We start from the raw sequence: 15345 nt of genomic DNA on the forward strand, positions 1-15345 counted from the left end.
TTTATGTAATTTATTAGTTTTCTTAACTGCATAATTTATCCTTCTATTCCATTTTCCCCTATACATTTAGTACTTAAAATTCTACAAAAAGAATTGACGATTTGATCATTTGGATGTACTTTGAGGTAGTTCTCAGTGAAGAACTAGCTAAAATGTGTGGTGTTAATTCTCTCACTGTGACAGGGGAGGCATCTTTCCTTATTATACTTAGCTGCCAGAGTTTTCCTGGATTCCTGACTTTACTTTTAGATGCAAAAGACTTCCTAGTGATGAATGCCTGAATCTAGTCTCTTGCCTTTGCCTTTGTCTTGCTTCTTGACTGACTCAGTTTTTGGGGTCCTGTGTTGCTATGATGTCTGTTGTCCTGATGCCTGGTCAGACCTAACTTGCCTAAGACACCTGCAGAGGACAATAAAGGTCAGGATCATCTGGTCTACCTTGCTTTTTATGTTTGGCTCATGCATCATTCTCAGATCTTCCCGTTCTCTCTGTTGATTTAATTACTGTTTTTGTTTTGTTTTGTTTTGTTTTTTGGTGCTAGTCCTGGGGCTTGAACTTAGAGCCTGGTTGCTGCCCCTGAGCTTCTGTGCTCAAGGCTAACACACAACCATTTGAGTCACAGATCCAATTCTGGCTTTTTGCTTGTTCATTTGGAGATTAGGGTCTCAGCTGGCTTTGAACTGCGTCCTCAGATCTCAGCCTCCTTGATAGTTAGAATTACAGATTTGACCCATTGACACCCAGCTTTTAATTACATTTTTTTAAAGTTTATCTGGGGTCTCTCATATACACTTGAACAAAGCACTGTCTTCCTGTTTCAGAAGTATAAGCAGCTTAGGAGAGATGAGTTTGGAAAAATGAATCCAAAATACTTTCCTGGCCAATGAAATAGCTGACAAGTAACAATAACTGACATTAACTTAAAACATCACATCCTGAGCCAGTCACCAGTGGCTCACACCTATAATCCCAGCTATTCGAGAGACTGAAATCTGCAAAGCAATGTGCTAACAGTAATACATAATGTAAGTGTTATCTGTAATATCCACCTGAAAGGTGACTTTTACTTCCCTAGAATAGGAGATATTTCAAAAGAACTTAATAATACAAATTCTAGTTAATATTCTCTACCTAATATTTCTACCTAAAATAACTTCTGAAATCTACTAATCCCAAAGATCCTAGTAATAAGAATCTCTGAACAACTCTTTGATAAGTATAGTTGCCCTCCTGACAGATACTCTTCTCTCTCATTTAGATTATAAATTCATAGAGGCCTGGGATCAGGTGTTTCTTATCTGTACTTAGTAATTCCCTATGGGTAAAACTGACCCAATTCTAACATTGTAATCTAATCACTAAGAAGTCCCTATGTTTGTTGAAGGTGATGGATAAGTCTTGCAAACTCCCTCATCCTAGTAGTGCTGTTTGTCCTGGACATCCCTATCAGCTTTCCTCCTCTGATCTCTGTTTCTATTCCACCTCAGTATACTCCTGCTCATATTCCTAGCTTGTCCCTCTTCTGTAGCATATTAAGTATACTTTTAAGATGATATCAAGACTTTAAGAATATGAGCTTTTCTTGTGGCAGGCTTATGACTAAACTAGGTGATATACACAGTGACAGACAAGATTTGACCAACAATAAAAGCCTTATCTGAGAGCACACAAGTTAATCATAAAGCACTGGTTGCATTGTGATTTTAAAAAGCTGAATAGAAAAAATAGGGACCCACGAAATTATTACTAATTGAAATCCTGTATATTATATGGTTCTTATAGACATCATCATTTAATCTATGTCAAGACTAACAGGAAATCTTGCTCCATTACTTGTTCAAAGACTCATTATTATTCAACATTCAATGAATATTTCTTGATTTTATATTACATACCAGATATAGTCTAGATGCTGAAGACTTAGCCTTTACCCAGCACAAATTCTAACAAAAGTTGCAGTAAATACATATACTACCAACAAATCAAATCTCAGCCTGGGGTGACAGCAGTTAATTTCCTGATTCTTCCTCCTTCTCCAAGGCCGTCTCTACAAACTTGTTGCCTATAGTGTTAAATATAATTTAGTCTTAAGTTACTACCCTCATCTAGGAAAAATTCATCTAAGAAAACACACATAAGGACCTTGTTCTATAGAAGAGATGAGATGAAAGGCACTGGGGAAGGTCATTTCTCAGTGTTAAGCCTGAATTAAATGATTTTTACACTCAAAATCATAATGGTTATCATTCATTCAGCATGTATTCATCAAGATTCTATTATGTTATGAGTTTTATAATTCCTACACCCTTCTTGAAAAGATAGACATAAAATAATTACTGATATTTATTATTACTAACATTATTACTAATAATGTTATAGTAAAAACTTAAGACAGCCAGGCGCTACTGGCTTACACATGTAATCTTAGCTACTCAGGAGGCTGAGATATGAAGATCACAGTTCAAAGCCAGCCTGGTCAGGAAAAAGTCCATTAGACTCTTATTTCCAATTAGCCACCAGAAAAATGGAAGTATAGCTGTGGCTTAAAGTGGTAGAGCACGCTTGAGCAAAAGAACCTAGGGTCAGTCCCCAGGCCCTGAGTTCAAGCCCCCACCCCAAAAGAAACTTACAGCATGACAGACATAGTATTGAACTAGACAAATCCCTGCCCCCCTGACAGAAAGACAGACAAACATATTTTAGATAGTGATACATATCAAACCAAAAATAAAGTAGATAAAGAATGAGAAACAAGGGATGCAGTTTAAATAGGGTATTCTCTGTCTAAGAAGAGAATATTTGAACAGAACTCTGAAATGAAATTATGAGGCCAAAAACAGGGAGGCCATTTCAGGCTGACAGAATATCATGGACAAAGGCATAATGGGTATTAAAAACATGACATATCTTCTTAGGAGCACGAGGTAAGATGGAAGGATGATGCATGGTCGATAGCAGGGAAGAAGCCCAGTGGAGAAATGCTATGTATACTATGCTCAAGAATGTGAATGCCCCATTGTCAATTACTAGCTAGTAAGAAGACAATTACATTGATTATTTTTTGTTGGGTTGGATTGCCTTTGGACAAGATTTGGTCTAGTTTTTGGAAAGTTATCTCTATCAGTATGCAAGATGAACCTAAAAGAAAAGGCCAAGAGGCCAACTATGTTGTTGTGATAATTCAGAGGAGAAGCATAACTGAAATAGATAGAATGAATGTAGGGTGGAGATAGCAGAATTCAGATGTTTTAGGAGAGCCTGTATATAAGAGTAGACATTAGATATTCTACGAAGTAGGAGGGAGGGAGGGAGAGAACACAAGGAAAGAAAGACAAAGAAAGAGGAGGAAGGAGGGAAGAAAAGAAAGAAAGGAAAGAAGGAAAGAAGAAAGAAAGAGAAGAACAAAAGAGAAGGAAGGAAGGAAGGAAGGAAGGAAGGAAGGAAGGAAGGAAGGAAGGAAGGAAGGAAGGAGGGAAGGAAGGAAAAGAAAGACTTACTGAGTTGAGAAACTGTCCTGTCAATGTCGGTGACATAGTGTGGGGGTGGGGATAGAATGTGAGACAGCAAACTGATGTTAGCTCGAAATTCAAGCTAGGGTGGCTGGGTTAGGCCTAGGGAGCTTAGGCACAGCAAGTGAGGATGTGCACCCTGGGACGGGCTGTTGGCACTGTTTTGTCTATGAAGATAGACAGGTAATGAATTAAGAGGTGTTCGCAGCCATGCCTACACCTTAGTGGGAGTTGAAAGCAACGGCCGTGAGGAGTGAGCCCTCTCTTCACCCTGAAGACCCTGGTTGTCACCAGTGCAAGTGTGCAAGATTTCCTCCAGACCACACAACACTAACACCCTTGACCCGCAGCTCCGGCTTGCAGGGCCGTCTCCAGCGGCTGGGGGGCGGGGCTCGAGGGCGAGGCTGGCGGCTGTTCCGAAGCCTCCTCGAGAGCCATCAGTTCGTACCAGACTCTGGCTGGGGGGTCGCCCTGCCCCATGGCCGGACTCAGGCCCTCAAACGTCTATCCCCTTCCAGGCAGCGGTGGGGGTGTCCCCGGAGGGACAGTGCCTCTGCGGGTTGACACTCCAACCTGGCTGAGCACCCCGGCCACCCCTGGCAGGCTGGTGGTGCGGCCGGGGATGGGGCCTAGCATCTGCCGAGGCCCCGAGGTGTGGGGCCTGCCTCTTGGCCCCCCACCTTACGAGTTCCTGGGCGAGATCGCACCCCGCGGAGCTGCTGAGGCTGGGGCATGGTTCCGAAGCCGCCCCGAGGGCACCTGCCTGGGACCCTACATCGCCCTGCGGTGCATCCCAAAGCTGGCGGTGCCAGAGGACGTCTCGGCCATAGAGAAAGAGATGGAGCAGCTGGCCAAAGAGCTGAGGCAGAAGAGGCTGACCCTGGGGTACTCGCAGGCCGACGTGGGGTTCGCCGTGGGAGCTATGTTTGGGAAGGTCCTCAGCCAGACAACCATATGCCGGTTCGAGGCCCAGCAGCTCAGCCTGGCCAACATGTGGAAGCTGCGACCGCTGCTGAAGATGTGGCTAGAGGAAGTGGATGAGAAGAACCTTCTAGGCTTATGCAAAATGGATATGATTCTACAGCAGGGGCGGAAGCGGAGACGGGCCAGCCGGGAGAGACGGATCGGAATCAACCTGGAGAAACTCTTCCTGCAGTGCCCGAAGCCCACACCCCAGCAGATCAGCCGCATTGCTGGCCACCTACGACTGCAGAAGGACCTGGTCCAAGTTTGGTTCTACAACCGGAGCCAGATGGGCAGTTGGCCAACCACTGATGTCTCCCTGAGGGAGAATGTGGGGGCAGCCAGGCCTCCTTTGCCGGGACCACCGATGTGCTTTCCCCTGGCCCCCGGGTTCCATTTTGATTTCCACCACTATGGGGGTTCCTGCCTTACACCCCTGTACTCCTCTACTCACTTTCCTGCAGAAGGAACCCTTCTCTCTGCCCCAGCCACTATACTGGGCCTCCCCAGGCTTTCAAGCTGAGGGGTCTGCCCTGAGATAGGGGTAGGCGGGTACTCAGAGAAGAGGAGAAGGGAAGCATCCCTGGGGTTCATTTCAGCTTTTAGGGACTCCATTCGCTGTCTAAAGTTAAGCATTCTTGGGGGGGTGGGAGGAATGAGGTTGGGACTTACAAAGAAAACTTGAGGGAGATGTTGAATTTTGTTGATTTTGTTGTTGTTTTCTGTTTTTCTCTAGCATTGACATTAAGGCATATTAAAGTATACACAGTTTTGATATTTTGTGGGGTGTGCTATTTTTTATTCAATGAAAATGTGTCCGTTTTAGCTGGAGGCTAGTGGCTCACGCCTGTAATCCTAGCTACTCAAGAAGCTGAGATCTGAGGATTCCAGTTCCAAGCCAGCCCAGGCAGGAAAGTGTGGGATACTCTTTATCTCCAGTTAACCAACAGAAAACCAGAAGCAGAGCGGTGGCTCAGTGGTAGAACTTTAGCCTTGATCACAAAAGCTCAAGAACAGTGCCCAGGCCCTGAGTTCAAGCCCCATGACCTGCCAAGAAAAAGTGTCAGTTGTTACTTGTGGTCATTAGGAAACAATTGTAAACTTTTTTTCCCCTGCAAACACAATATTGAGTGGAAACTAAAGTCATGGAAAAATAGTATACTTCTTTTTTTTTAAGCAGAATTTTGTTCAAACAGAAAATCTTAGATAATTTAATCCTTGGAGAAGGCTTGAGAATGGGATGGGAAGGAGTGTGCAGAGAGACGTTTTCTTCTTGTCTTAGGTCACTGAGGATACCCATAAGCTGTGAACATTGAGTCACCCCTCAATTGCTTATCATTACAAGCTGAGTGATTCACCACTTAACTATGGTTTCTCCCACTAAAATTCAGCAACACCAACCCCATTCCTTTCTTTCCTAGACTGTCCATCTGGCTGACCTGTGGAGGGCATTTCTGCAGTCAGAAGCCATAATGAACACCTGAGGTGGTGCTATGAGCACTCATAAGAGGCACTGACTCAGGCTGCTCTTGCAGCTCTGCAACCTCTGCAAATGTGTAGAAACAGAGTGGGCTTGCAATGTCGGGTAGCTCTGCAGCTCTTTCTCAACTTCTGGGTGGCTGCACCATCATCATTTGAGAATATTTCTTTACCAAAATTTTCCTTTATGTAAGGAGGCATGTATTCTTAACCAGAAAACCTTGAACCCTTTTTAGAGTATAATCAAAATAATATGTTTGTATATATGCATGTTGCAAAGTAGATTTCTAAATGAAAACAGCTTATTAACCTTTTTAGTACTTTTTTCCATATATATTTTTATTGTAAAAATACTGTACAGAGGGGTTACAGTTATATGAGTAGGATAATGAGTACATGTCCTATCGAGCATTGTTACTTCCTCCTTTGTTTTTCCCCTCTCATCCCTTCCCTCTCCACCTTCCCAACTCCTCCCCCCCCCCACATTGTAATGTTTGTTTTCAACAGAGTGTCCTGTACATTTCATTGTCATACTGGGTCAACCTGCATTCCTATTTAAGCATTCCGCTATATCCTTTGCCTTACCCCCCTCCACAAAAAAGTTACAAATATATATATATATATATATGATGCAGAACACCGGAATCAAATACAGTAAAAACAGGGGTTATACTGGGGAAGAACATACAAAAGAAACCAAAGAATCACAGAGTGAATTATAAGTACATTAAAAATAATAGCAAGAAAGAAAAAAAACCACTTGTGTCCCTGGCTTGGGGTACATTTCATTTAACATCATCTCATATGGTCATATGTACATAACCTTTGACCTTCTCTGCTTGTCCTAGACATGTACTAGTCATTGCAAACCACAGGACCTATGTTTCTTTGGGCCTGGCTTACTTCACTTAATATAATTTTTTCCAAGTCTTTCCATTTCCTAACAAAAGGAGCAATGTTATTCATTCTGATGGAGGCATAGAATTCCATTATATATATATATATATATATCATATTTTATATAATATATATATATATATATATATATACCACATTTTCTTGATCCATTCATCTACTGAGGAGCACCGGGGTTGGTTCCATATCTTAGCTATGGTGAATAATGGTGTGATAAACATGCTTGTGCTGGTAGCTTTGGTATAACCAAAGCTTGTTTGTGATCGTTTAGGTAAGTACTCAAAAGTATGATTGCTGGGTCATAGGAGAGCTCTGGTTTATTGGGGATAAGAGTCTCACAAACTTTCTTGACCAGGGTTGGCTTTGAACCATTATCCTCAGATCTCAGACTCTTGAGTAGCTAGGATTAGAAGTGTAAGCCACCAGCTACTTTTGAAAGTTTAAATCTATCTATTGGTATTGTTGGCAATTTAATTATTTACTTGTGTGTGTGTGTGTGTGTGTGTGTGTGTGTGTGTGTGTGTGTGTGTGTGTGTGTGTGTGTGTGTGTGTTTGGGTACTGGGGTTTGAATTTAGGGCCTGGGTGCTGTCCCTGAGCTTTCTTGTTAAAGGCTAGCACTCCATCACTTAAGCCATGGTTTCACTTCTGGCTTTTTTGTAGCTAATTGGAGATAAGAGTCTCACATATTTTACTGTCCAGGCTTACTTCCAACTGTGATCCTCAGATCTCAGCCTCCTGATTAACTAGAACTAAGAGTGTGAGCCGCTGACACCCAGCTCTCAGTGATCTTTTTTAGAATTTTTTCTGCATGAGTTTACAACCCCCCCCCAAAAAAAAATCCAAGGAATATTTTTTAAAGGAAGGCCTTAAAAAATAGAAATTTCTCATTGTAAAGCAGTATTTCAGAAAGTCTAAGCTTTTCACTTTTAGTTACACTTGTAATTTTATAAAAGGAAGACAGTGCTCTCAACAGAGACGTACTGAAACAGATAAGCTAGAAGACATTGCTAAAACTTATTTTAGGATTTTAAAAAAATCAGATGCCCATTAATGTTAAAGAGCTGTAGTGTAGCTTAGTAAGTGAAGACACCTGCCATATGTCTATTTTCCTGCACAATATGGGAATTTACAATTACAATAAGTGTGTTTATATACCTCTGTTTGGTTAGCCAATATTTAGGATATAATATAATCCAAACCATTTTTGTGTTTCTGAATGTTTATTTCCCAATTTTAGAATGTGTTTGAAAATATGGGAGTCCTGATTTTTATACTGTAGGATCTTCCCTGTGTGTCATTTTTTGAAGAAACCAAATGAATATCGGTGAAATAATGGATCTCTAAGTTGGAAGGTAGGGTCAGTTTCTATGCCTCTCTTTTAGAAGCAGGTGCAGTGTCCAGGGAGGTATATAAGAAAACTGTTTTTTCTCATTTTAGAAAGGATGCTACAGCTCCTGGAATCACTTTAATACATTGAATATTATTGATCGAGCAGTCAAATGCCTAACATAAACCGTTCTAATTGAGAGAATTGTAACATGGCTTGTTTTCTAGGACAACCAAAGGACCAGAGAAGAGGTTCCTCAAACAATAAATGAAGTTTCACCCAGGTCTAGAGGCTGGATATCTGAGGTCAAGGTGTAGTGAGGGAAGCATACATTCCACTCTCTTCTACTTGAACATGGCTTTCTTCCCCTGCTTCTTCGTTCATATTGTCTTCTTCCTGCTTGTGGTTGTGTTCACATTTCCACATCTAAGGATGCCAGATTAGTGCAGCCCACCCTAATGACTTCATTTTTCGATTACTTGCTTCTACAGATACTATCTCTAAAAATAGCCACACTCTGAGACACTGGGAACTAACTATAAGATGTCAGCATATATATTTTTGTGAAGAAATTACATCCTACCTAAAATTTTAGCTAAATTTCAATATTTCCTGTAGATCCATTTAACAAATAATAAAAGTATTCTGTATAGCAGGTAGTGTCCTTGGTACTAAGATGCAATGGCAACATGTAGACATTAAGTAAATAAACATGTGTTGACAACCTATAAGTTATAATCATAAGATATGGTAGTTGGGATGATGTTTTTTATATTTCTATTTATGGCCTTCTTATATAAGTATTGCCTCTGACAACATCAACTGATTTTTTAAAATGATAAACCTGAGACACCTACACCTACCTAGCCAAGGCCTAGAAAGAAGAGAGGCACTTATTTGTAGATCCTAGTCCCTACTATCTCTGTCACTTTGAATGAATTACTTCTTTTGGACTTTTTCTACTGAGTGGTCCACTGCATGAGGACTTCTCATTTACATAGGAAGTAATAACTTTATTCACATGCTGTTATTATTCCCTTTCTATGCTTACTTATAAATTCACTGACCGCTTTTTTGTTTCCCTAGGGGAAGATGCTTAGCAGTGTGTAGCCAAACTGAATAAATCAAAGAACAGAAAAATAGTAGAACCTTTAGTCTCAATTGCCAGAAAACTTAATATTTGATATTGGGAAGTGATATTCGAAGGTGGACAAAGTCATATCAAATATGCCTTAAAGGATTAATCCGTGGCTTGGCAGTACTGAAAGGTGGTAGAGCCTTGAGGAGGTGGGACCTAGGAGGAAGAAATCTGGTCATCGAAGGCATGCCATGGAAGGGATAGTGAGGGCCGAAACCTTTCCTTTTCCTCTGCTTGCCTTCTGGCCATGAAGAGCAACTTTGCTTTACCATATGCTCTATCATGATATGCTACTTCACCAAAGCCCTAAAGCAATAGGCTCACCTGATCATCATCTTCAAAATTATGTGCTATTATGTGTCAAATTATAAGTTGTTTCTCTCAATTTGTTACAGACATGGAAAGCTGATTAGCACAAATATCAATCCTACTTAGGTTATCTAAAGCCTACTATATCAGCTTACACCAAGGGTTAGCAATCAAAGTACCAATTCGGTAATTGGGAAAAAAAAATAAGCTACTGTCACATTGTTTTAAGAGACTGAAAGTTGGTTCTTTATGAAAGCTTTGGGAGAAAAAGGCATGTTCTCCTTGGCTTGCAGATAGCCATCTTCTGTGTTCCTTTACATCACTTTCTCTCTATGCATGTGTGTCCATATGTCTCCTTTTCATAAATACCAGCCTGTGGTATACCTAGTGTCTAGCCCACCCTGATGTTTTCCTTTTACCATTTTATCTATATAAAGACCCTATCTTCAAATAAGATAACATTCTAAGGTACTAATAGCTAGGAATTCAACATAAATTTTGCAGGCACAATTTAACCCTAATAACTATCACTACTGATACAAACAAAATATAGGTCTCTTTTGGAGTTGGTTATAGGAAGGCAAGTAGAGTTGTTTATTTTTTCTACAAAACAATTAAATAAGAGAAAGTGTGATACAAAGGAAAAAGGACTATTATAGCTAATGTTCAAGTAGCCCCAGATCTCTAGTCTTTCTTTCAGTCACTTATATAGATAATATTGCCAATCCAGTCATGTAACTTTCAGAAAAATGTGTGTATATCAATGTAAATGTGTTTTGCTGGTGATTAAACTAAGGGACTGGCATGTTAAATGTGCACTTGCATTCTGCCAATCAACTACCACCTCAATCCCATCTCAGGAAAATTTTAAGAAAACTCTTCCCCTCCCCCTCACTTTATCTCTATCTGTCTGTTTCTCCCCTTTTTTTAAAAAATTTAATTTTATTTTATTTGTGAACATACTGTACAGAGGAGTTACAATTACATGGGCAGGATAATGCATACATTTCTTACCAAGCATTGCAGCCTCCTCCTGTGTTTACCCTTCACATCCCTTCCCAGCCTCCCCCCTCCCCCCCAATCCCAATCCTTCTCCTTCCCTCCCCTTCCCCCCTCCCCCGCACCGACGTTGTAAAGCTCGTTTTGGACATGACAACTTGTACTTCTCATTGTTGCAACAGGTCCACCTGTATCCTTAAACAACTGGTATTTCCCCATCTCCTCCACAAGTTATACTGACATCAAATATAGTGAAAGCAGGGGTTATACTGTGGGGGAGGGACATACAAAGCAACAAAGAGATAATCTTATAAATGCGTTAGAAACACATGCATGAAAGAAAAAAACATTAAAATACATATCTAAGGGTTCATTTTCCTGACATCACATTATCTGGCCTTTTCCGCTTGACTCATACATATACTAGATATTACAAATAAGGGAAACCATGGGACCTATTGCCCTTTCTTCTATCTTCTATCAGTTGCTGAAAAATTATAACATCTGCTTTTTTGTACCCATTTCTGAAACAAGAAATTCAACCCAGTGATTGAACTCAGTTGAGAAGCATTACTGTAGGAAAAAAAATTGGGATATTTTTATAGTAATATAATTCCTAAGTTTTCTGAAAAAAAATTGCTATGTGAATCTACTAAGAAAGCTCTGCCCCTTTTGGTAAGTTTTGTGGGCCACTAATTTCATCAAACTAATGTAACAGGACAGTCAAGTGGCTTGTCATTAATTCATTCTGATTGAATCATATTTTAGAAAAGCAAAGCTAAACTAGCAAAGAGCAAGTAGACAGCAAGTAAGTTTTTTTTAATATGTTAACTTTAAATTGTTGTTTCTATAATAATCAGCCATTAAATGCATGTACATATTATAAATGCTCACCACATTTCCAATGTTTTATGGTATTGGTTTACGTGCTAAATATGTATTACTGTTATGATTTAAACTAAAGAGGAGAGGTGGGGGGGGGAAATCCTACCAAATATGGATTTATTATGTTGTTTTTACTTTGCTAAAAAGCAATCATGCTAACACCATGGGTAGAAAAGAATGTTTGTAGCTTCTGTGGCATGTCATTAAAGTAGATAATCTAGCACCATAAATTTTTGTCTCTGAGCCAAGGAATTTTAAATAAAATACTAACAAAAATGTAATGCTTTTCAATGAGAAATGAAAGAATCTTTATTCTTTTTATTTGAGGTTGCAGAAGTGGCATATTCCATAAACTATTGTATCATTTTTTTTACTTTTAAACTAAGGTTTCTTATATTAGGCAGTAAACAATTTATTTGGTGAATATTCTCTAAGCACATACATGTGTCTGAATATCCTAAATGTCAATATTTAGGAAACAGAAGGTGCTTGAATTTGTGAGAATTAAATATTTTCTCACAGTTTATCCAGTGATACTGTAGTTAAAACCATAAAAGAAATTCTACTTCCCACTAAAAGGCAAGTCTTGATTTTTGTCCATTGTTTGAATGAGGACAATAATATTCAGTAGACTATCTCATAAATCTTGATCACATGTACCCAAAGACCTAAGATATACCTAAAACTTTACCTGTCCTAATCACAAATATACATATTCATTCTATTACATTATCTGAGTGTATTTTTATATTGCTAACCTCCCAATAGATAACAAATTATGAAAGTATGGATGAATAATGATTGGCTTTCTCACATTATTTTATAACCAAGTGTATATACACATTAATATTTATATTTTAAATTTATTGTACAAAATATTAGCTACATACTGAACTAGTAGTACTCCCAAACATGGCAAACAAAATGATAATAGCAATTCTGACCATTTCCAAAGCATTCTTGTTCTGGCCCCAAACCAACTTCTGTTAGAACTTCCTTACACTTTCACAAGCAGTAATCATAATCTTTACATGTCTTCCACATTGACCAAATATCTAAAAGCATCTTCTAAGGGCTACAGACAGAAAAAAAGATTCTGAAGTAGCCAGGAAGTGCCCAGGCAAGATAGAAGAAAGGGATAAGAAAAACAAGGGGATTTTACTAAGTGACCAGTGTTAGAGGAATGGACAAAGGAGTACCACAGAGGGTAAAATGCAAGTGACTCAGTTCAGAGGCACATGAGACCCTTCCAAGGAAGAGAATCATGAACTAGGAGTGAAGTAGAAGGACTAGGGAAAAGAAGAGAATCGAAGTTAGGGATGGAAAGGAAATGAGAAAGTTTGTTTTGAGGGAAAATCTAGGCTTTGATTAGTTCCTTCAAATATGAGTCAAAAATGGCATTGCCCCATTTGTTAGGAAATGGAAAGGTTTGGAAAAAATTATATTAAGTGAAGTAAGGCAGGCCCAAAGAAACATAGGTCCCATGGTTTCCCTTATTTGCAATATCTAGTATATGTCTGAGTCAAGCAGAAAAGGTCAGATAAGGTGATGTTAGGGAAATGAACCCTAAGGTATGTATTCAAATGTTGTTTTTCTTTCATGAGATTGTTTTTAACACATTTATAAGATTATTTCTTTGTTGCTTTGTATGTCCCTCCCCCACAGTATAACCCCTGCTTTCACTGTATTTGATGTCGGTATAATTTGTGGAGGGGAAGGGGAAAAACAAATCGTTTAAATAGGGATACAGGTAGACTCATTGCAACAATGAGATGTACAAGTCATTATGTCGAAAACAAACTTTACAACTTTGGTGCGGGGAGGATTGGGTGGGGGAGCGGGGGGTGGATGGGAAGGGATGGGAAGGATTGGGAAGGGGAAACAAAGGAGGAGGCTACAATGCGTGATAAGAAATGTACTCATTATCTTGCCCATGTAATTGTAACCCCTCTGTACAGTATTTTCACAATAAAAAAATTAAAAATTAAAAAAAGTCTAGCCACCAAGCCGAAAAGTTATAACCTTTCAATATAGAATATGTGAGCCTTCCAAAGCATTAGAAGTATGTTATTGACATTAAATGTAAACATTATGAGATTAGTGTGTTGTGTTTTTTTTCCTTCATTGTCTTCCTTCCTTCCTTCCTTCCTTCCTTCCTTCCTTCCTTCCTTCCTTCCTTCCTTCCTAACTTTTGGACAGAGTCTTAGCCTGGGCTAACCTCAAACTCCACAGAAGCCTAAGCTGGCCTTCACTTGTGAATGCTGGTATCATAACCATACCCCTCCTTTGTCCCTCCCCCAGTCCTCAGGCTGGAATTCAGAGTCTGGGTGCTATCCCTAGTTTTTGTGTTCAGGTTGAGCACTCTACTACTTGAACCATACTACCACTTCTTGCTGTGTGTGTGTGTGTGTGTGTGTGTGTGTGTGTGTGTGTGTGTGTGTGTGTGTGTGTGTGTGTGTGTGTGTGTGTGTGTGTGTGTGTGTGTGTGTAGTTAATTGGAGATGAGTGTCACAGACTTTCCTTCCTGGGATGGCTTTAAACTAGAAATCTCATACCTCAGCCTCTTGAGTAGTTGAAGTTATAGGTGAAGTACCTGGCTAATGTATCTCTTAAGGATGCATTAAGGATCACAATTCAAAGCCAGCCCAAGCAAAAACTTACAAAAACTCCATAATTACAAATAAACTGAGTTGTGGTACACAACTGCAGTGCCAGATGTGCTGCAAGCCTAGGTAGTAAGATTGTGACGAAGACCCAACCAGACAAAAATACAGGACCCTATCTAAAAAATAACCTAAAAGCAAAATGGGTTGGGAGCATGGATTAAGTAGTGAGCACTTGCTTAGCAAGCAAAAGGTCCTAAGTCCAAATCCCAGTACTACCAGAAATAAAAGTTAAAACATCAAACAACCCAATAGAAAAATGGTTTTAGTGTGTTTAATTGTAGTATTTAGTATGTTTAATTGTACTTTTGTTATTTCTGCTGTTATTTAAGATGTCATTTAATGATTCCTCATGTGTTGAGTTCTTATATTGACATACATATATCAAATAGCCTAAGCCACAATACTAATTTCTAAGGTTCTAAAGGCCCTTCTTCCAGAACCTAAAATAATTTAGAAGTCACATAAAATTTCTCAATAGTTGTCTTGGCATTACCAGTCTGAAAACTTGAAGAAATTAGTGGTTTAGCAGATCCCCTAGTTTATTCTCAAATCATTTGTCTCCACTAGACTTGTATTTTAAAAAATCCTGTTGATTATTAAATTTATTAAAATATCATGAACTACTGAAAAGGGTTGGGTATAGAATAAACAGCATCAAGTACCAAAATCAGTGGCTTAATTACCTTTTTATATTGCAGAAAATATATTTGATTAGAAAGCAGTTTCCATATTCTCTGAGGGAGCTGAGTAGGCTTGGCTTTGTAACAGACCAATGAAAACTACTTGAAGTTGAAGACTTGTATTTCCCCAAAGATGGGTGTTAGTATGTCTACCATAGTTGTCCTGTGTCACTTGAGAAACCCTGTGACTGTCATAGAATCTATTCAATAGAAACTTAGAATCTATTCTATTTTTCACAAATTATTTTGTGTCTAACTAAAGTATTATTCTTTGCCATCTTTTGATTTTGTTGTTTTTCCTCTAATTCTGATTTTTCTGTTCATCATTTCATGAATAATCTGCCTAAGTTGCTTTTGGAAAAAGTAGGAATATCAACTAATCTATAATTTGTCTAGGAATATTTGCAAATCAATCATTAGTCAAGCAAATTGAAAACACATCAGCTACTGTTGCTCCTCTTTGTGTCCAGAGAA

At 39.2% G+C, this 15345-nt stretch overlaps 2 protein-coding genes across 12 annotated transcripts in view; both read left to right on the forward strand.

Annotated features, from left to right (window-relative positions):
* Nucleotides 1–15345, forward strand: part of Arb2a (ARB2 cotranscriptional regulator A) — a 383888-nt gene that overhangs the window by 265566 nt on the left and 102977 nt on the right. The window contains exon 11 of one of the 11 annotated variants that reach the window (XM_070031087.1): nucleotides 8422–8805. The exons of the other annotated variants lie outside the window; for them this stretch is intronic. Within the exon in view, the coding sequence (XP_069887188.1) occupies nucleotides 8422–8465 (44 nt within the window). The 3' untranslated portion in view covers nucleotides 8466–8805. Of the gene's footprint in view, nucleotides 1–8421; nucleotides 8806–15345 lie in introns of those variants that run through there. 11 annotated transcript variants of the gene reach the window in all.
* Pou5f2 (POU domain class 5, transcription factor 2) lies at nucleotides 2454–5247 on the forward strand. The gene has a single exon (XM_070030950.1). The coding sequence runs from the start codon at nucleotides 3988–3990 to the stop codon at nucleotides 4993–4995; it is 1008 nt and encodes a 335-aa protein (XP_069887051.1). The 5' UTR covers nucleotides 2454–3987; the 3' UTR covers nucleotides 4996–5247.

This window comes from Dipodomys merriami, unplaced genomic scaffold (assembly GCF_024711535.1).
Source record: "Dipodomys merriami isolate MVZ:Mamm:240054 unplaced genomic scaffold, mDipMer1.0.p SCAF_20, whole genome shotgun sequence".
Classification (NCBI taxonomy): Eukaryota; Metazoa; Chordata; class Mammalia; order Rodentia; family Heteromyidae; genus Dipodomys; species Dipodomys merriami.